Source organism: Salvelinus namaycush, chromosome 28 (genome assembly GCF_016432855.1).
Source record: "Salvelinus namaycush isolate Seneca chromosome 28, SaNama_1.0, whole genome shotgun sequence".
NCBI lineage: Eukaryota > Metazoa > Chordata > Actinopteri > Salmoniformes > Salmonidae > Salvelinus > Salvelinus namaycush.
In genome coordinates this window covers 44,355,128-44,373,047 of record NC_052334.1, presented here as the reverse complement: position 1 = coordinate 44,373,047, position 17,920 = coordinate 44,355,128, and the positions used below count along the sequence as shown (strand labels likewise).

The 17,920-nt window shown below is 42.1% G+C and overlaps 1 protein-coding gene across 1 annotated transcript in view; it reads left to right on the top strand.

Moving 5' to 3' along the window:
• LOC120023707 (protein Smaug homolog 1-like) overlaps positions 1–17,920 on the top strand; it is a 90,496-nt gene that overhangs the window by 36,598 nt on the left and 35,978 nt on the right. The window contains exons 3-4 of the mRNA XM_038967773.1: positions 121–702; positions 919–921. Of these exons, the coding sequence (XP_038823701.1) occupies positions 121–702; positions 919–921 (585 nt within the window). The remainder of the gene's footprint in view (positions 1–120; positions 703–918; positions 922–17,920) is intronic.

Below are 17,920 nucleotides of genomic sequence, written 5' to 3'. Positions count from 1 at the left end.
GATTGTCCCACACACATTTGCTATCTGCAAAATTCAAAGTGTTGCACCATCCTGAATAAGCCACGGTTATGTTGTACTGTAGATTGCTGTACTAACCCTTCCTCTCTCTTCCTCCCCCAGTGGTGATCAGCCAGTGGCAGGGCGAGCCCAAGGAGCGTGTCATCTCCCTGGTCCTCACCCACCTGCCCCTGCTCAAGCCGGGCAACGTCGAAGCCAAGGGCGAGTACATGCGCCTTCTCCCCCGCATCCTGGCGCACACCATCGACCACGGCCGCCACCTCGAAGAGTCACGCCAACTCCTCTCCTATGCCCTCATCCACCCGGCCACCTCGCTGGACGACCGCGCCGCCCTCGCCCTCTGGCTCAACCACCTGGAGGAGCGCGCCGCTGCCCGGGGCGACTCGTTGGAACGGCCACCCCCCGCCCCGGCCTCACTCCATCAGACGCCCCCCTCGACACACTCCTTGTCAGGGTCCAGTTGGAGTTCCTCAGGGAGCCACCTGGGTCAGCTGTACCACCACCAGCGCTACGGCTCGGATGATAGGCTCAACGGCTGGCAGGGGTCCAGGGACTCGGGATTGGGCAGTGGTTGGCACCAACAGCAGCAGGGGCATGGAGGGTGTGAGAATGGCGGGCACCTGGCGCTCTACCCGTCCTCGTCGGTGCCTGGGAGTATCAACATGGTTGGCACGGGCGGCAGCAGTGAGTGGCTCTTTCTTTTTCGATTTCCTGCTTTTTGTAGGTTACGTCCCAAAAGTCTGACATGGCTTCCTTTCCTCGTGTCTTCTCCTGGTTGACTTTCTTTCTGGATCAGCACTGATCTGAAAGCAGTCCAATTAATCGATCAATTTGAATTCATAAAGCCCTGTTTACACCCTGTTTGCATTACAGTAGTATTCTGGCTTATCCTGCAAAGAGCAAGTCGTTAAGTTTGAAAAGCTACCCAGGCTTTTCACCGTCAGTTGTGGTGCATGAAAGGAGACGAGGAAAGGAAGGTCGAGCCGTGGCCTCCTCCACCGCTGATGGTTGTTTTAGTATTTGAAGACTCACACTCTTAGCAGCATGCTCAGCAGTTGCATGCGCTTAATCAGGGTTCCTGAACGCTACTGACAAGAGGGTGGTCTTTATTAAAGGGACTTAACTCACCTCCGGACTGTTTGAAACGATAGTTTAGTGTGATTTACAATGACATTTTACACCTCTTTAGTGTATTAGCAACCGTTTCAAATAGAGGGTCTTCCCATTTGACCAGACCTGGGTTAAAATACATTTGAAATATTTCTAATACTCTTTGTATTTTCTTTATCCTGTCTGGAGTGCCAGGTGGCCGGGTTTTGCAGTTTTGTGACTTCTATTAGTTTTATTGGGCCAGGCAAGCTCAATCAAGCCCAGCTGAAGTATTTGAATGAATGTTCAGGAAGTTCAGATCGAGATGGCATGCCTCTTTGATATGGAGGATAAGGAATCATGTCAGCTCTATTTGTGATATTTCTATCTGCAACGATTTCTAATAGGACTTAAACCCAAGCCTGACCCTAACCCTGTAGGTCTGAAGGTGCCATTATCTGTCATCGTCCAGGTTATCCTTCCCTAGTTTCTCATGTTATTCTTTTTCTAGATCTTTTTCTCTCTGCGTTATGGGAAGGGCCCGTAAGTAAGCATTTCACTGTTAGTCGACACCTATTGTTTACTAAGCATATGACAAATCAAATTTGATTCGATTTTTTTTGTACTAGAACATTCTAGATCGGCCATATCGGGAGCCAATGAGGTCAGGCCGTCACATAGGTAAACAGACTCCAAACAAACCCACCCAGCCAGCCAGTAGCCACCTCTGACAAAGGAAAGAAAAATGTCTACCCGCCGTGTTGAAGTCTAAAACAGTAGGTGGGTGTGTAGGCCCTACTGTGCTCCAGCACCCCAAAGCCATTCAGATTGAACATATCTGTGGTTAGAGCAGGATATTTCCAGCCGAAGAATGCAATGGTCTTTTTTTTTCTCCAATGAAGGAGACAGCTGAGGATATAAATAAGGACACATTTAAAGCTCCGGGCCCTGCACAAGATCCTCTTTTTTAATTTTGACTAGACTTGGGAGTTTCAGCAGTATGTCCATCGCACAAAGGAACGATTTCACAACTCTAACCTAGAGTTGCCCTTCTTCAAGCCAATGGTCGGTCACTGTGGGATTAGCCAGCCAATCAGCGAGGATGTTGTCTGAATTGCTGAACGCAATTTGGGTTGGGCACAACTTTGTAGAACGTTCAGATAGAGATATATCACGTACAACAAACATGCCTGATATGTAGAATCATGTCAGCTCTATTCTATTCTATTTGCAACAATCCACAATGTTTGCTTACTGAATGTGGCCCTAGTAATCATCACCCCAACGTGAGTAAATTTACTATCAGCCAAAGTGGTCAGGTTAGAAAGAATTTTAGCTTATACCCACATTAAGTAATTTTCTCTAGTTTGATTTTATATTCAACCATTTCAACCAGTGAAGTCATTGGACTGTTCTAGGCTACCCAAGAAGTGTTTAGGAATCCCCATCTAGATCTGCTAAGTATTTTTGCGGCTCCCGAGTGTGCTAGAGGCGTCACTACAGACCCTGGTTCGATCCTGGGCTGTATCCCATGGGGCAGTGCACAATTGGCCCAGCGTTGTCCAGGTTAGGGGAGTGTTTGGCCGGGGTAGGCTGTCATTGTAAATAAGATTTTGTTCTTAACTGACGTGCCTAGTTAAATAAAAGTTTAAATAAAAAGTGTATATATATGGAATATTTCTATACAAACTTTCTCGAAAGTTTGGATAGAAATATTCCATTGCTTAAAAGTCCCTAATTTGGAGACTAGACCCAAACAATCATTCTTCCCCAACAATGAAATTGGGTGGGAGGGACTATGTAATGTAATAAAAAATGAAAAGCTGAAATATCTTGAGTCAATAAGTATTCAACTCCTTTTTTATGGCAAGCCTAAATAATTTCACGAGTAAAAATCTGCTTAACAAGTCACATAATATACTGAACAAATATATAAGCGCAAAGTGCAACAATTCCAACGATTTTGCTGAGTTACAGTTCACATAAGGAAATCAGTCAATTGAAATAATTAGGCTCTAATCTATGGATATCTCTTGACTGGGCAGGGGCGCAGCCACTTGGGCGCCAGGCCCAGCCAATCAGAAATATTTTTTTCACCCAAAAAGGGATTTATTAGAGATAGACATACTCCTCAGTTTCATCAGCTGTCCGGGTGGCTGATCTCAGACGATCCCCGCAGGTGAAGAAGCCGGAAGTGGAGGTCCTGGGCTGGCATGGTTACACATGGTCTGTGGTTGTGAGGCCGGTTGGATGTACTGCCAAATTCTCTAAAACTATGTTGGAGGTGGCTTATGGTAGAAAAATGAACGTTTAATTCTCTTGCAACAGCTCTGGTGGACATTCTTGCAGTCAGCATGCTAATTGCACACACACTCAACACTTGAGACATCTGTGGCATTGTGTTATGTGACAAAACGGCACATTTTAGTGGCCTTTTGTCCCCAGCACAAGGTGCACCTGTGTAATCATATTTTTTTTAAATCACCTTCATATGCCACAGCTGTCAGGTGGGTGGATTATCTTGGCAAAGGAGAAATGCTCACATAACAGGGACGTAAACAAATGTGTGCCCAATATTTGAGAGAAATAAGATTTCTGTTGTGCATATGGAACATTTCTAGGATCTTTTATTTCAGCTCATGAAACATGGGACCAACACGTTTATATTTTTGTTTTGTTGCATGGACTCTCTGTGCAATATTTTTTTTTATGACTACCTCAAGTCTGTACCCCACGCATACAATTATCTGTAAGGTCCCTCAGTCGAGCAGTAAAGTTCAAACACAGATTCAAATACAAAGACCAGAAAGGTTTTCCAATGCCTCGCAAAGAAGGGCACCTATTGGTAGATGGATAAAAAAAGCAGACATTAAATATCATTTTGAGCATGGTGAAGTTATTAATTACACTTTGGATGGTGTATCAATATACCCAGTCACTACAAAGATACAGGCGTCCTTCCTAACACATTTGCCGGAAGGAATAACCCACTCAGGGAATTCACCATGAGGCCCAATGGTGACTTTAAAACAGTTAGCGTTTAATGGCTGTGATAGGAGAAAACTGAGAATGGATCAACAACATTGTAGTTACTCCACAATACTATCCTAAATGACAGAGTGAAAAGAAGCAAGCCTGTACTGACAAAAAATATTCTAAAACATGCATCCTGTTTGCAAAGAAAATGTGGCAAAGTAGGTAACTTTATATACGGACTACAAAGTGTTAGGGGCAAATCCTATACATCACATTACTGAGTAGCACTTTCCATATTTTCAAGCATAGTGGTGGCTGCATCATGTTATGGGTATGCTTGTAATTGTTAACCACTGGGGAGTTTTTCAAGATAAAAAATGAACTTAATAAAGCTAAGCACAGGCAAAATCCTAAGGAAAACTTGTTTGTCTGCTTTCCACCAGACACCTGGAGATTAATTCACCTTTCAACAGGACAATAACCTAAAACACAAGGCCAAATCTACACTGAAGTTGCTTACCAAGAAGACCGTAAGTTCCCGAGTGGCCAAGTTACAGTTTTGACTTAAATCTATTTGAAAATCTATGGCAAGACTGGAAAATGGTTGTCTAGCAATGATCAACAACCAATTTGACAGAGCTTGAAGAATTTTGAAAATAATCATGGGCAAATGTTGCACAATCCAGGTGTGGAAAGCTCTTAGACTCACAGCTGTAATTTTGACTGGTACTGTATTTTGACTGGTACTGTAAGTATTCACACGGTGCCAGTCAAATAGTTACAGTACCATTCAAAAGTTTGGAGACGCATACTTATTCAAGGGTGTTTCTTTATTTTTACTATTTTCTACATTGTAGAATAATAGTGAAGACATCAAAACACATATGGAATCATGTGGTAACCAAAAAAGTGTTAAACAAATCAAAATATTTTTTATTTTAGATTTTTCAAAGTAGTCACCCTTTGCCTTGACAGCTTTGCACACTTTTGGCATTGTCTCAACCAGCTTCATGAGGAATGCTTTTCCAACAGTCTTGAAGGAGTTCCCACATAGAGTTGAAGTCGGAAGTTTACATACACCTTAGCCAGATACATTTAAACTCTGTTTTTCACAATTCCTGACATTTAATCCGAGTAAGCATTCCCTGTCTTAGGTCAGTTGGGATCACCACTTTATTTTAAGAATGTGAAATGTCAGAATAATAATAGAGAGTATGATTGATTTATTTCAGCTTTTATTTATTTCATCACATTCCCAGTGGGTCAGAAGTTTACATACTCAATTAATATTTGGTAGCATTGCCTTTTAAATTGTTTAACTTGGGTCAAACGTTTTGGCTAGCCTTCCACAAGCTTCCCACAATAAGTTGGGTGAATTTTGGCCCATTCCTCCTGACAGAGCTGGTGTAACTGAGTCAGGTTTGTAGGGCTCCTTGCTCGCATGCGCTTTTTCAGTTCTGCCCACAAATTTTCTATCAGGTTGAAGTCAGGGCTTTGTGATGGCCACTCCAATACCTTGACTTTGTTGTCCTTAAGCCATTTTGCCACAACTTTGGAAGTATGCTTGCGGTCATTGTCCATTTGGAAGACCCATTTGCGACCAAGCTCCTTCCTGAGCGGTATGACGGCTGCGTGGTCCCATGGTGTTTATACTTCCGTACTATTGTTTGTACAGATGAACGTGGTACCTTCAGGCATTTGGAAATTGCTCCCAAGGATGAACCAGACTTGTGGAGGTCTACTATTTTTTTTTATGGTCTTGGCTGATTTCTTTTGATTTTCCTATGATGTCAAGCAAAGAGGCACTGAGTTTGAAGGTAGGCCTTGAAATACATCCACAGGTACATTTTTTGCCTCAAATGATGTCAATTAGCCTATCAGAAGCTTCTAAAGCCATGACATCATTTTCTGGAAGGCACAGTCAACTTAGTGTATGTAAACATCTTACCCACTGGAATTGTGATACAGTGAAATAATCTGTCTGTAAACAATTGTTGGAAAAATTACTTGTGTCGTGCACAAAGTTGACTTGACTTGCCAAAACTATAGTTTGTTAACAAGAAATTTGTGGAGTGGTTGAAAAACAAGGTTTTATTACTCCAACCTAAGTGTATGTAAACCTCCGACTTCAACTGTATATTATTTAGTATATGTAAATGCAAGATTAAATCAAGAATAGTCTGATGGGTGACCAATATTAGCCTATCACTTGTGAATGATGCCAATCATAAGAAACAGTGCCTTTTTATTTGCTACTTTTTCCAATCATAGTCGCCCACCTCATGTAGCCTAGCCCATATGCCTACATGTTTTATGAATGATTGTATCACAACTAAAGTGGCCAAATTACTTCTTAAAATTGAGCACATTAATCCACTTTACAAGTGGTGTAGAGACTAACATAAGCACCGTGTGAGTTTCAAGTTTGGGGAAGATAATTTTCACCATAAAAGTGCACCTTTTTATAATAAAAGCATTACATGCATAATTGCAGTCACTTTTCATAAAGGTGTTTTCCGCTAATGAAACATTAGCGCTTATAGCCTACTACCATGTGCGCATTGCTGCATTGCTGTGCTTATAATGTGAAGAAATATCTGAATAGTTTAGCAACATTTTAAGCTAAATGTTCTGATCTGTTGCGTCAGCCACATTGTGTGTAAAAAAAAATATTTAAAAAAATAAATAAATTGGGATGCTTGTGGTTGTATTAATTTGGAATCTATCGCATCCAATAACTGTCCCAGACTGTTTGGAATATTTCTAGAATAGAATAGGTCGACTTTTGTACTATGGGTGATAGTAGATTGATAGGCTAGTGCTATTGCTGTTCATTAGGCCTACTCATCTTGTTAGCTGACGAAAAGTAAATGTGGACAATTCTTCCAATATCTTCAATATGCACCTCGGAATTGGATAAGAACGTGTGCAGTTGCATCTCCGATGTGTCTGTCTTCACTTGTAGCCTGTGAGGAAGACCCGATCACAGTGATTGAGCGTGCAGCACTCCGGGAGAAGGGCACGCCGGCACTGGCCGCAAAAGGCATGGATTGTTTTAGGGTGCATTACGGCCACACCATTTTTTTATGTATTGCTTTTTTTTCTTTTTTTTTGAACCTTTATTTAACTTAGTGACACAAAGGGGATGCTGCTGTTAAATTCTGGGAGTTATCAAGGGTTTGTCAAATTGTGAATGAGTGATTTTTGATTTAGTGTGTACAGCCTGCGCAAAAAAACAAAGCAGAGCTCATGCCTTTCAAGCGACTTTTTTCAAATCATCATTAGAGTCGCATCATGCAGCCTTACAATGTATTAAAAATCAAAACATATAGCCCAACGTTTGTAGAACATCTAAAGTTACATTAATAACTCTAAATTAAACATTTAGGAGTACCTATTTCTTTGTTAACTTTGGGGCGGCAGGGTAGCCAAATGGTTAGAGCATTGGACCAGTAACCGAAAGGTTGCAAGTTCGAATCCCCAAGCTGACAAGGTACAAATCTGTCATTCTGCCCCTGAACAAGGCATTTAACCCACTGTTCCTAGGCCGTCATTGAAAATAAGAATTTGTTCTTAACTGATTTGCCTTTGACTTGCCTCTGACTTGCCTTTGCGCACTCCCTCAAAACGTTTGGATATTTTCTATTTTATTCAGCTTTGTTCAATTGTTTTCTTCATACTATAAAATAATGCCACAGAATTCTAAGCAAATCTTGTCTGCTAAATGAACTAGTGTAGCCCACAGCCATTTGGCATAGCCAGATCAGGACCTAACATAAGGACAACTCCGAGTAGTATACTATTCTGTTCTTCTGAAATAGACTACATTTTCTTCATATCATGCTTCTTTAGACCTGTCTAAAATAAGGAATGGATTTATTGTAAAGGTGGATTTATTAGACTTTTTAAAATGTAGTTGTTCCAAAGGTCAGCATTAGTGGCTTGTGTGGAAGCCAGGAGATGCAAAATGTGTTTGTTAATTAACGGTCAATTACCTTGAGACCGACAGTTATTTGACAATCACCGACTGGCAACATTTTGTGACCGCTACAGCCCTAGCCATTACCAACCTTTCAAAGCATTTCATGGCTACAGATGGAAGTGCTATGGGGCAATTTAGTCATTTCGACAGTTTATCTTGGCGTTCTTGGGCACAGGGACTATGGTGGTGTGCTTGAAACATGTAGGTATTACAGACGGGATCAGGGAGAGTTTGAAAATGTCAATGAAGACACTTGCCAGCTGGTTAGCGCATGCTCTGATTGTGCGTTCTGGTAATCCCTCTGGCCCTGCGGCCTTGTGAATATTAACCTGTTTAAAAGTCTTACATCGGCTACAGAGAGTGATCACACAATCGTCCGGAACAGCTGGTGCTCTTCATCGTGGCACATGCACCTGAATGCACTCATGACTCATTTTTATGGTCACCAAAATTATGATCGGTTTCCCTGAATTGCATAGTTTATAATTTAGCTAGTCATGTTGGCAATATAACAGGCTTTAAAATTATGCCCATCTGACCCAGATTGAGTTGTACAATGGACCGTTTTTGGATTGTGTAAACAACCGTTATGGCGGGGATGCAGGGTTGTGTTTCAAACCAAACAACTATGTGTGTTTGCTCTAGTTTCTCAACGGCACAGCTAGGACAGCTCAAAAAAGCACCTTTTCTAGTTGAAGACTCTTCTTTGAGTTATCAAAGTGCTTTGACATTTCTTAGGAACTGTGCCCACTTTGGAGAGGTGTATGTGGCCACTTCTAGACACCAGTTAGTCCTCTCACTCAAACCCTTGTCATTATGTTTTATTATGTTGTGCCTACCCCACATTTGTGACCAACCACCTGGATTCGGTCCTATAAAGCAACATTTGAAATGTTGTTTTATACATTGGATAAAAGACTCAGAGCTAGAAAATGGTATATCATACACTACAGTTGAGGAACAAAGGGAAAGTCATTCTGCTTTGAACTTGTAACCCCACTTTTGAGAAAATCGCCCTTTAATGTTTTGGTACACGTGCTGGAGAGCTCTTCTTTTGTCTACACCCATTCAGCATCGTTCGCACCCTCTAAAGCTTTAGCCCCACCCATCTCTTTCATGTTCCAAGATGGCGTAGCAGTCGGATGTGTTTTTGTCTTGTCCCTTCCTTTCCCTTGTAAATATCGTTTTTCCTTGTTTTTTTCATATATATTTCTATATCACTTTCCATCTACGGACTGAATATACTCTCCTGCAACCCACCTCACCCAATGTGGTACGGATCTGCTATTTTAATCCTTAAGAACCAGAACTCCCATCAATAGCTAACTGGCTACTAGCTAACTGCGGCCCGCTAGCTGTCTAGAGCACATCGGACTGTTAGCTTAAGAGGCCCATCGGACAAATTCTTTGGCCACTATACCTAGTTTGCCAATTGGCCTGGTTTACCACACGGAGCCCTGCTGATCCGTCTTCTGAACCGGAACCCCAACAGAAACGAGTCAGCTAACTAGCTAGTGTTCAGCTAGCCACTGCTAGCGGTCATCAGCTACCTCTAGCACGGACAACTTTCGCCAGTCTGCACAGCGCGACGCAAATCGGACTTATTTTTCTCCTTATCGCCGGATTCCTACCGCAAGCTCTGAACCTTAAAAAAAAAAAAAAAAAAAAACTTCACATGGATCATCGCAGCTAGCTAGCTGCTATCCGAGAGGCCACTCCTGGCTAACATCCCTGTCCCAAAGCAAGAACCAATTAGCCTGGAGCAAGCCCTGCCAGGCCCATCTCCCGGCTAGCCAAAAAAGCCCATCAGCCACTCCCTGGGCTACAATACCTATTTTGCCAACTGGCCCGGACCCCCGCCAACCCATCACGACTGGACCACCGACGTGATTTGCCCGAGGGGGTTTTCTCAACTGGCTCCGCCGTCGCATCGTCCCCTGAATGCCCATCCGTTAGCCTGCTAACCGCGGCCTGCTAGCTGTCCAGAGCACATTGGACTGTTAGCTTAAGAGGCCCATCGGACAAATTCTTTGGCCACCTATTTTGCCAATTGGCCTGGTTTACCACACGGAGCCCTGCTGATCTGTCTGCCGACGTAATAGCACGGGGGGGCCACAACAGACTTTCGTCCGTCGCGACGTCCCTCCAAGGCCTCTCTGATAACTTGCTAGCTGCCTGAAGCCACTCACTGAACTCCTTTGATTCACTCGGCTACGCATGCCTCTCGCTAATGTCAATATGCCTTGTCCATTGCTGTTTTGGTTAGTGAATATTGCCTTATTTCACTGTAGAGCCTCTAGCCCTGCTCAATACCCCTTATTTAACACTTTTAGTTCCACCTACCACACATGCGATGACATCACCTGGTTTAAATGATATTTCTAGAGACAATATCTCTTCCATCGTCACTCTATGCACAGGTTTACCCCCACTGTATTCACATCCTACCATGACCTTTACATTATGCCTTGAATCTACTCTACCGTGCCCAGAAACCTGCTCCTTTTACTCTGTTCCGAACGTACTAGGCGACCAGTTCTTTTAGCCTTTAGCCGTACCCTTATCCTACTCCTCCTCTGTTCCTCTGGTGATGTGGAGGTTAATCCAGGCCCTGCAGTGCCTAGCTCCACTCCCATTCCCCAGGCGCTATCTTTTGTTGACTTCTGTAACCGTAAAAGCCTTGGTTTCATGCATGTTAACATTAGAAGCCTCCTCCCTAAGTTTGTTTTATTCACTGCCCTAGCACACTCTGCCAACCCGGATGTCCTAGCCGTGTCTGAATCCTGGCTCAGGCAGACTACCAAAAATCCAGAAATTTCCATCCCTAACTATAACATTTTCCGACAAGATAGAACTGCCAAAGGTAACGGCGTTGCAATCTACTGCAGAGAGAGCCTGCAGAGTTCTGTCATACTATCTAGGTCTATGCCTAAAAAATTTGAGCTTCTACTTTTAAAAATCCACCTTTCCAGAAACAAGTCTCTCACCGTTGCCGCTTGCTATAGACCACCCGCTGCCCCCAGCTGTGCCCTGGACACCATATGTGAACTGATTGCCCCCCATCTATCTTCAGAGCTCGTGCTGCTAGGTGAACTAAACTGGGACATGCTTAACACCCCGGCCATCCTACAATCTAAGCTTGATGCCCTCAATCTCACACAAATTATCAATGAACCCACCAGGTACAACCCCAAATCCGTAAACACGGGCACCCTCATAGATATCATCCTAACCAACATGCCCTCCAAATACACCTCTGCTGTTTTCAACCAAGATCTCAGCGATCACTGCCTCATTGCCTGCATCCGTAATGGGTCCGCGGTCAAACGACCACCCCTCATCACTGTCAAACGCTCCCTAAAACACTTCAGTAAGCAGGTCTTTCTAATCGACCTGGCCCGGGTATCCTGGAAGGATATTGACCTCATCCTGTCAGTAGAGGATGCCTGGTCATTCTTTAAAAATGCCTTCCTCACCATCTTAAATAAGCATGCCCCTTTCAAAAAAAATTGAACCAGGAATAGATATAGCCCTTAATTCTCTCCAGACCTGACTGCCCTTGACCAGCACAAAAACATCCTGTGGCGTTCTGCATTAGCATCGAACAGCCCCCGTGATATGCAACTTTTCAGGAAAGTTAGGAACCAATATACACAGGCAGTTAGGAAAGCTAAGGCTAGCATTTTCAAGCAAAAATTTGCATCCTGTAGCACAAACTCAAAAGTTCTGGGACACTAAAGTCCATGGAGAATAAGAGCACCTCCTTCCAGCTTCCCACTGCTCTGAGGCTAGGAAACACTGTCACCACCGATAGATCCACGATATTTGAGCATTTCAATAAGCATTTCTCTACGGCTGGCCATGCTTTCCACTTGGCTACCCCTATCCAGGTCAGCCCTGCACTCCCCACAGCAACTCGCCCAAGCCTCCCCCATTTCTCCTTCACCCAACTCCAGATAGCTGATGTTCTGAAAGAGCTGCAAAATCTGGACCCCTACAAATCAGCCAGGTTAGACAATCTGGACCCTCTCTTTCTAAAATTATCTGCCGAATTTGTTGCAACCCCTATCACTAGCCTGTTCAACCTCTCTTTCATATCGTCTTCGATTCCCAAAGATTGGAAAGCTGCCGCGGTCATCCCCCTCTTCAAAGGGGGAGACACTCTAGACCCAAACTGTTACAGACCTATATCTATCCTACCCTGCCTTTCTAAGGTCTTCGAAAGCCAAGTTAACAAACAGATTACCGACCATTTCGAATCCCACCTTACCTTCTCCGTTATGCAATCTGGTTTCAGAGCTGGTCATGGGTGCACCTCAGCCACGCTCAAGGTCATAAATGATATCATAACTGCCATCGATAAGAGACATTACTGTGCAGCCGTATTCATCGACCTGGCAAAGGCTTTTGACTCTGTCAATCACCACATTCTTATTGGCAGACTCAACAGCCTTGGTTTCTAAAATGATTGCCTCGCCTGGTTCACCAACTACTTCTCAGATAGAGTTCAGTGTGTCAAATCGGAGGGCCTGTTGTCCGGACCTCTGGCAGTCTCTATGGGGGTGCCACAGGGTTCAATTCTCGGGCTGACTCTCTTCTCTGTATACATCAATTGATGTCGCTCTTGCTGCTGGTGATTCTCTGATCCACCTATACGCAGACGACACCATTCTGTAGACTTCTGGCCCTTTGGACACTGTGTTAACTAACCTCCAGACTAGAGGTCGACCGATTAATCGGAATGGCCGATTAATTTGGGCCGATATCAAGTTTTCATAACAATTGGTATTTTTGGACACCGATTTGCTGATTTTTATTTTTATATATATATATATATATATATATATATATATATATTATATATTTTTTATATATATATATATATATATATATATATATATATATATATATATATATATATATATATATATATATATATATATATTTTTAGATTTTTACCTTGTCAGCTCGGGGATTCGTTTTTGCAATCTTCCGGTTACTAGTCCAATGCTTTAACCACCTGCCTTACATTGCACTCCACGAGGAGCCTGCGTGGCAGGCTGACTACCTGTTATGCGAGGGCAGCAAGAAGCCAAGGTAAGTTGCTAGCTAGCATTAAACTTATCTTATAAAAAACAATAAATCTTAACATAATCACTAGTTAACTAGACATAGTTGATATTACTAGTTTATCTAGCGTGTCCTGCGTTGAATATAATTGATGCGGTGCCTGTTAATTTCTCATCGAATCACAGCCTACTTCGACAAACGGGTGATGATTCAACAAGCGCATTTGCGAAAGCACTGTCGTTGCACCAATGTACCTAACCATAAACATCAATGCCTTTCTTTAAAATCAATACACAAGTATATATTTTTAAACCTGCATATTTAGTTAATATTGCCTGCTAACATGAATTTCTTATAATTAGGGAAATTGTGTCACTTCTCTTGCGTTCCGTGCAAGCAGTCAGGTTATATGCAGCAGTTTGGGCCGACTGGCTCATTGCGAACTGTGTGAAGTCCATTTATTCCTAACACAGGCCGTAAATAATTTGCCAGAATTGTACATAATTATGACATAACATTGAAGGTTGTACAATGTAACAGCAATATTTAGACTTAGGGATGCCATCCGTTAGATAAAATACGGAACGGTTTTAAGAATAAACGTTTTGTTTTCGAAATTATAGTTTCCGGATTCGACCATATTAATGACCAAAGGCTCATATATCTGTGTGTTATGTTATAATTAAGTCTATGATTTGATAGAGCAGTCTGACTGAGCGATGGTAGGCAGCAGCAGGCTCGTAAGCATTCATTCAAACAGCACTTTTGTGCGTTAGCCAGCAGATCTTCGCAATGCTACAAGCATTGCGCTGTTTATGACTTCAAGCCTATCGATTAGGCTGGTGTAACCGATGTGAAATGGCTAGCTAGTTAGCGGGGTGCGCGCTAATAGCGTTTCAAACGTCACTCGCTCTGAGACTTGGAGTAGTTGTTCCCCTTGCTCTGCATGGGTAACGCTGCTTCGAGGGTGGCTGTTGTCGATGTGTTCCTGGTTTGAGCCCAGGTAGGAGCGAGGAGAGGGACATAAGCTATACTGTTACACTGGCTATACTAAAGTGCCTATAAGAACATCCAATAGTCAAATTGTATAGAGAGAAATAGTCCTATAATTCCTATAATAACTACAACCTAAAACTTCTTACATGGGAATATTGAAGACTCATGTTAAAAGGAACAACCAGTTTTCATATGTTCTCATGTTCTGAGCAAGGAACTTAAACGTTAGCTTTTTTACATGGCACATATTACACTTTTACTTTCTTCTCCAACACTTTGTTTTTGCATTATTTAAACAAAATTGAACATGTTTCATTATTTATTTGAGGCTAAATTGATTTTATTGATGTATTATATTAAGTTAAAATAATTGTTCATTCAGTATTGTTTTAATTGTCATTATTACAAATAAAAATAAAAAATCAGCCGATTAATCGGTATCGGCTTTTTTTGGTCCTCCAATAATCGGTATCGGCGTTGAAAAATCATAATCGGTCGACCTCTACTCCAGACGAGCTTCAATGCCATACAACTCTCCTTCCGTTGCCTCCAACTGCTCTTAAATGCAACCTGCCCGCCCGTCCAGCATCACTACTCTGGACTGCTCCGACTTAGAATATGTGGATAACTACAAATACGTAGGTGTCTGGTTAGACTGTAAACTCTCCTTCCAGACTTACATTAAGCATCTCCAATCCAAAATTAAATCTAGAATCGGATTCTTATTTCGCAACAAAGCATCCTTCACTCATGCTGCCAAACATACCTTCGTAAAACTGACCATCCTACCGATCCTCGACTTCGGCGATGTCATTTATTAAATAGCCTCCAACACTCTACTCAACAAATTGGATGCAGTCTATCACGTTTTGTCACCAAAGCCCCATATACTACCCACCACTGCGACCTGTACGCTCTCGTTGGCTGGCCCTCGCTTCATACTCGTCACCAAACCCACTGGCTCCAGGTCATCTACAAGTCTCTGCTAGGTAAAGCCTGGCCTTATCTCAGCTCACTGGTCACCATAGCAGCACCCACTCGTAGCACGCGCTCCAGCAGGTATATCTCACTGGTCACCCCCAAAGCCAATTCCTCCTTTTGCCGCCTTTCCTTCCAGTTCTCTGCTGCCAATGACTGGAACAAACTGCAAAAATCACTGAAGCTGGAGACTCATCTCCCTCACTAGCTTTAAGCACCAGCTGTCATAGCAGCTCACAGATCACTGCACCTGTACATAGCCCATCTCTATTAAACCCATCCAACTACCTAATCCCCATTCTGTATTGATTTATTTATTTATCTTGCTCCTTTGCACCCCAGTATCTCTACATGCACATTCATCTTCTGCACATCTACCATTCCAGTGTTTAATTGCTATATTGTCATTACTTTGCCACCATGGCCTATTTATTGCCATTATCTTACCTCATTTGTGCTCACTGTATATAGACTTATTTTTCTACTGTATTATTGAATGTATGTTTTGTTTATTCCATGTGTAACTCTGTTGTATGTGTCGAACTGCTATGCTTTATCTTGGCCAGGTCGCAGTTGCAAATGAGAACTTGTTCTCAACTAGCCTACCTGGTTAAATAAAGATGAAATAATATATTTATTTATTTTAAGGATTCACGTGAGACCATGTACTTAACGACCAAAAGTTTCAAGACTAAAGGCTGGTTTATACTACTTTTATTGACATGTTTGAAGACAGTTGTCGCAGTGACATCATGAACATTCTATTGTCGTCCAACATCAAACTTGTCATTGTCGTTTATGAAAAAGTATAAACACAACAAGACATGCTGCATGACATCTGCAACATGGTGGTCCAAAATATCACAACTGTCAACAAGCCCATTCGCTTAAAAATGAATTTAGGCTATGTCAATCTAGCAAACCAGGCCACTAAAAGCAACTCTCTAAACAATGTTTTTGTTAGTTTCTATTTTGTTAGCTAGCTAGCTAATGTTAAGTTAATGTTAAGTTGTGAGTGTGACGAAATAAAAGCAGGGCATTCTACCGCATAATTTTAGAACTTGGACACTCGTAGGCCTAACGTTATATCCTAATTTGACTTTGGTGCAGGTCATGTTGTTCTTCGCATTACTGTCTCTGGTAAACACACACTATATCAAATATAGTCAACCTTTATTTGTCACATGCCCAGGTTACAGAAGGTGTAAACAGTACAGTGAAATGGTTACTTGCAAAGTGCCGCCTTGTTTAGACATGTAGCTAGCTAGCTAAAAAATGTACCATAATCCCAACTCATGTTACTACCATGCATGAATCTGCGGATAACTAAAGTTAACCAACTAGGTTCAATGTTAGCTAGCTACACACTCACAACTTAACATTAACTTAACATTAGCTAGCTAGCTAACAAAATAGAAACTAACAAAAACATTGTTTAGAGAGTTGCTTTTAGTGGCCTGGTTTGCTAGATTGACATATCCTAAATACATTTTTAAGCGAATGGGCTTGTGATATTTTGGACCACCATGTTGCAGGTGTCATGCAGCCTTTTAACATTAGGCTATAACTAACAATGCAAATTGCTTTCTGAGACAAGTAATATTACTACACAGATTATACACGTGGCTAGCTAACAGTATACATAACTGGCTAGCTAACAGTACGCTTTAATTTGCAATGAAAATGATTTTCTGACTAAATTAGAAACATGTAAGATCTGAAAATGTAGCTAGCCAGACTCTTACCCGTATACATGGATGAACGTTTCTCCCTCTCTGTCACGGATGCCATGGTTGCCCTTAGTTTGAAAATGTAATCCATTTTATACAACAGCCTTCCGTATTTTTTTCTTTTCGACTCCCTCCCCATATTTGAAATTAAACGCCAGAATTTCCTTAGCTATCATACTCTGCTTCCATCGGGCATTCCACTGATTTCAAGACTCGATCAACTTCTTCATTGCAGTTCTTCGTGATATTTTTCAAAAAAGTTGCAGTTGAATGGATTATCTACTCACACTGAGCAGCTCATGTTATAGACAGAAGCATGCTGCATGGCAGACCAATCCATTGTGTGTGTCTTGCAATCTAACTCATCTCTCGGGATGTCCAGCCCATCTATTATCTCATCCAATCATGGTTAGCGTGAAGGTTTCGGACTTTTTCTGTGGCTAAACCAACTAGGCTTGTAAGTTAATAATTGTATCCGTATTTACAAATGGCATTACAAGTTTGTTATTAAGGCTCATGAAAGTTCACATGTTCCAAAAGGCATTTCTGCCCAAAAACGCATTCAAAAACATGTTCAAATACCTCTCCTGTGAAGTAGTGACGTGCGACATATGACTAGTTTCCTGAAACGAGTCACATTTTCCAGGAATATTCTCGTCATGGTATCCAGAGTATTTTCAGATATAGTTATCAACAAATGCGGCGAAAAGTACAGTAAATGTAAAATCAACAGCGTAATGTTTGGATTCAGTCTTGTCAGGTGAATTGTTGTCCTCACCTTTTGGTATAATAATTTTCCCGTAAAATCATTCCTCCCCATCTTTTACCGCACTGTACCGCCCTAGCCCCATCGCTTACCCATGTAAGGTAGCCTTTGTGGAGAGTCTGTATGTAAGGAAAATGGCTAATATTTAGGGACTGGAGCTTGTAATGTTAGCTGGGAACCTATTTTAAATCAGCCCGTGAAGTCCTATACATAGCCAAGCCAACACAGTTAGTGGTGCCGCATATAGGGGGAGAAAGAGACTGGCGGGCGGCACAAAGCGTTCTCCTGTACATCATCTCATTTGCCTTCTCAGCC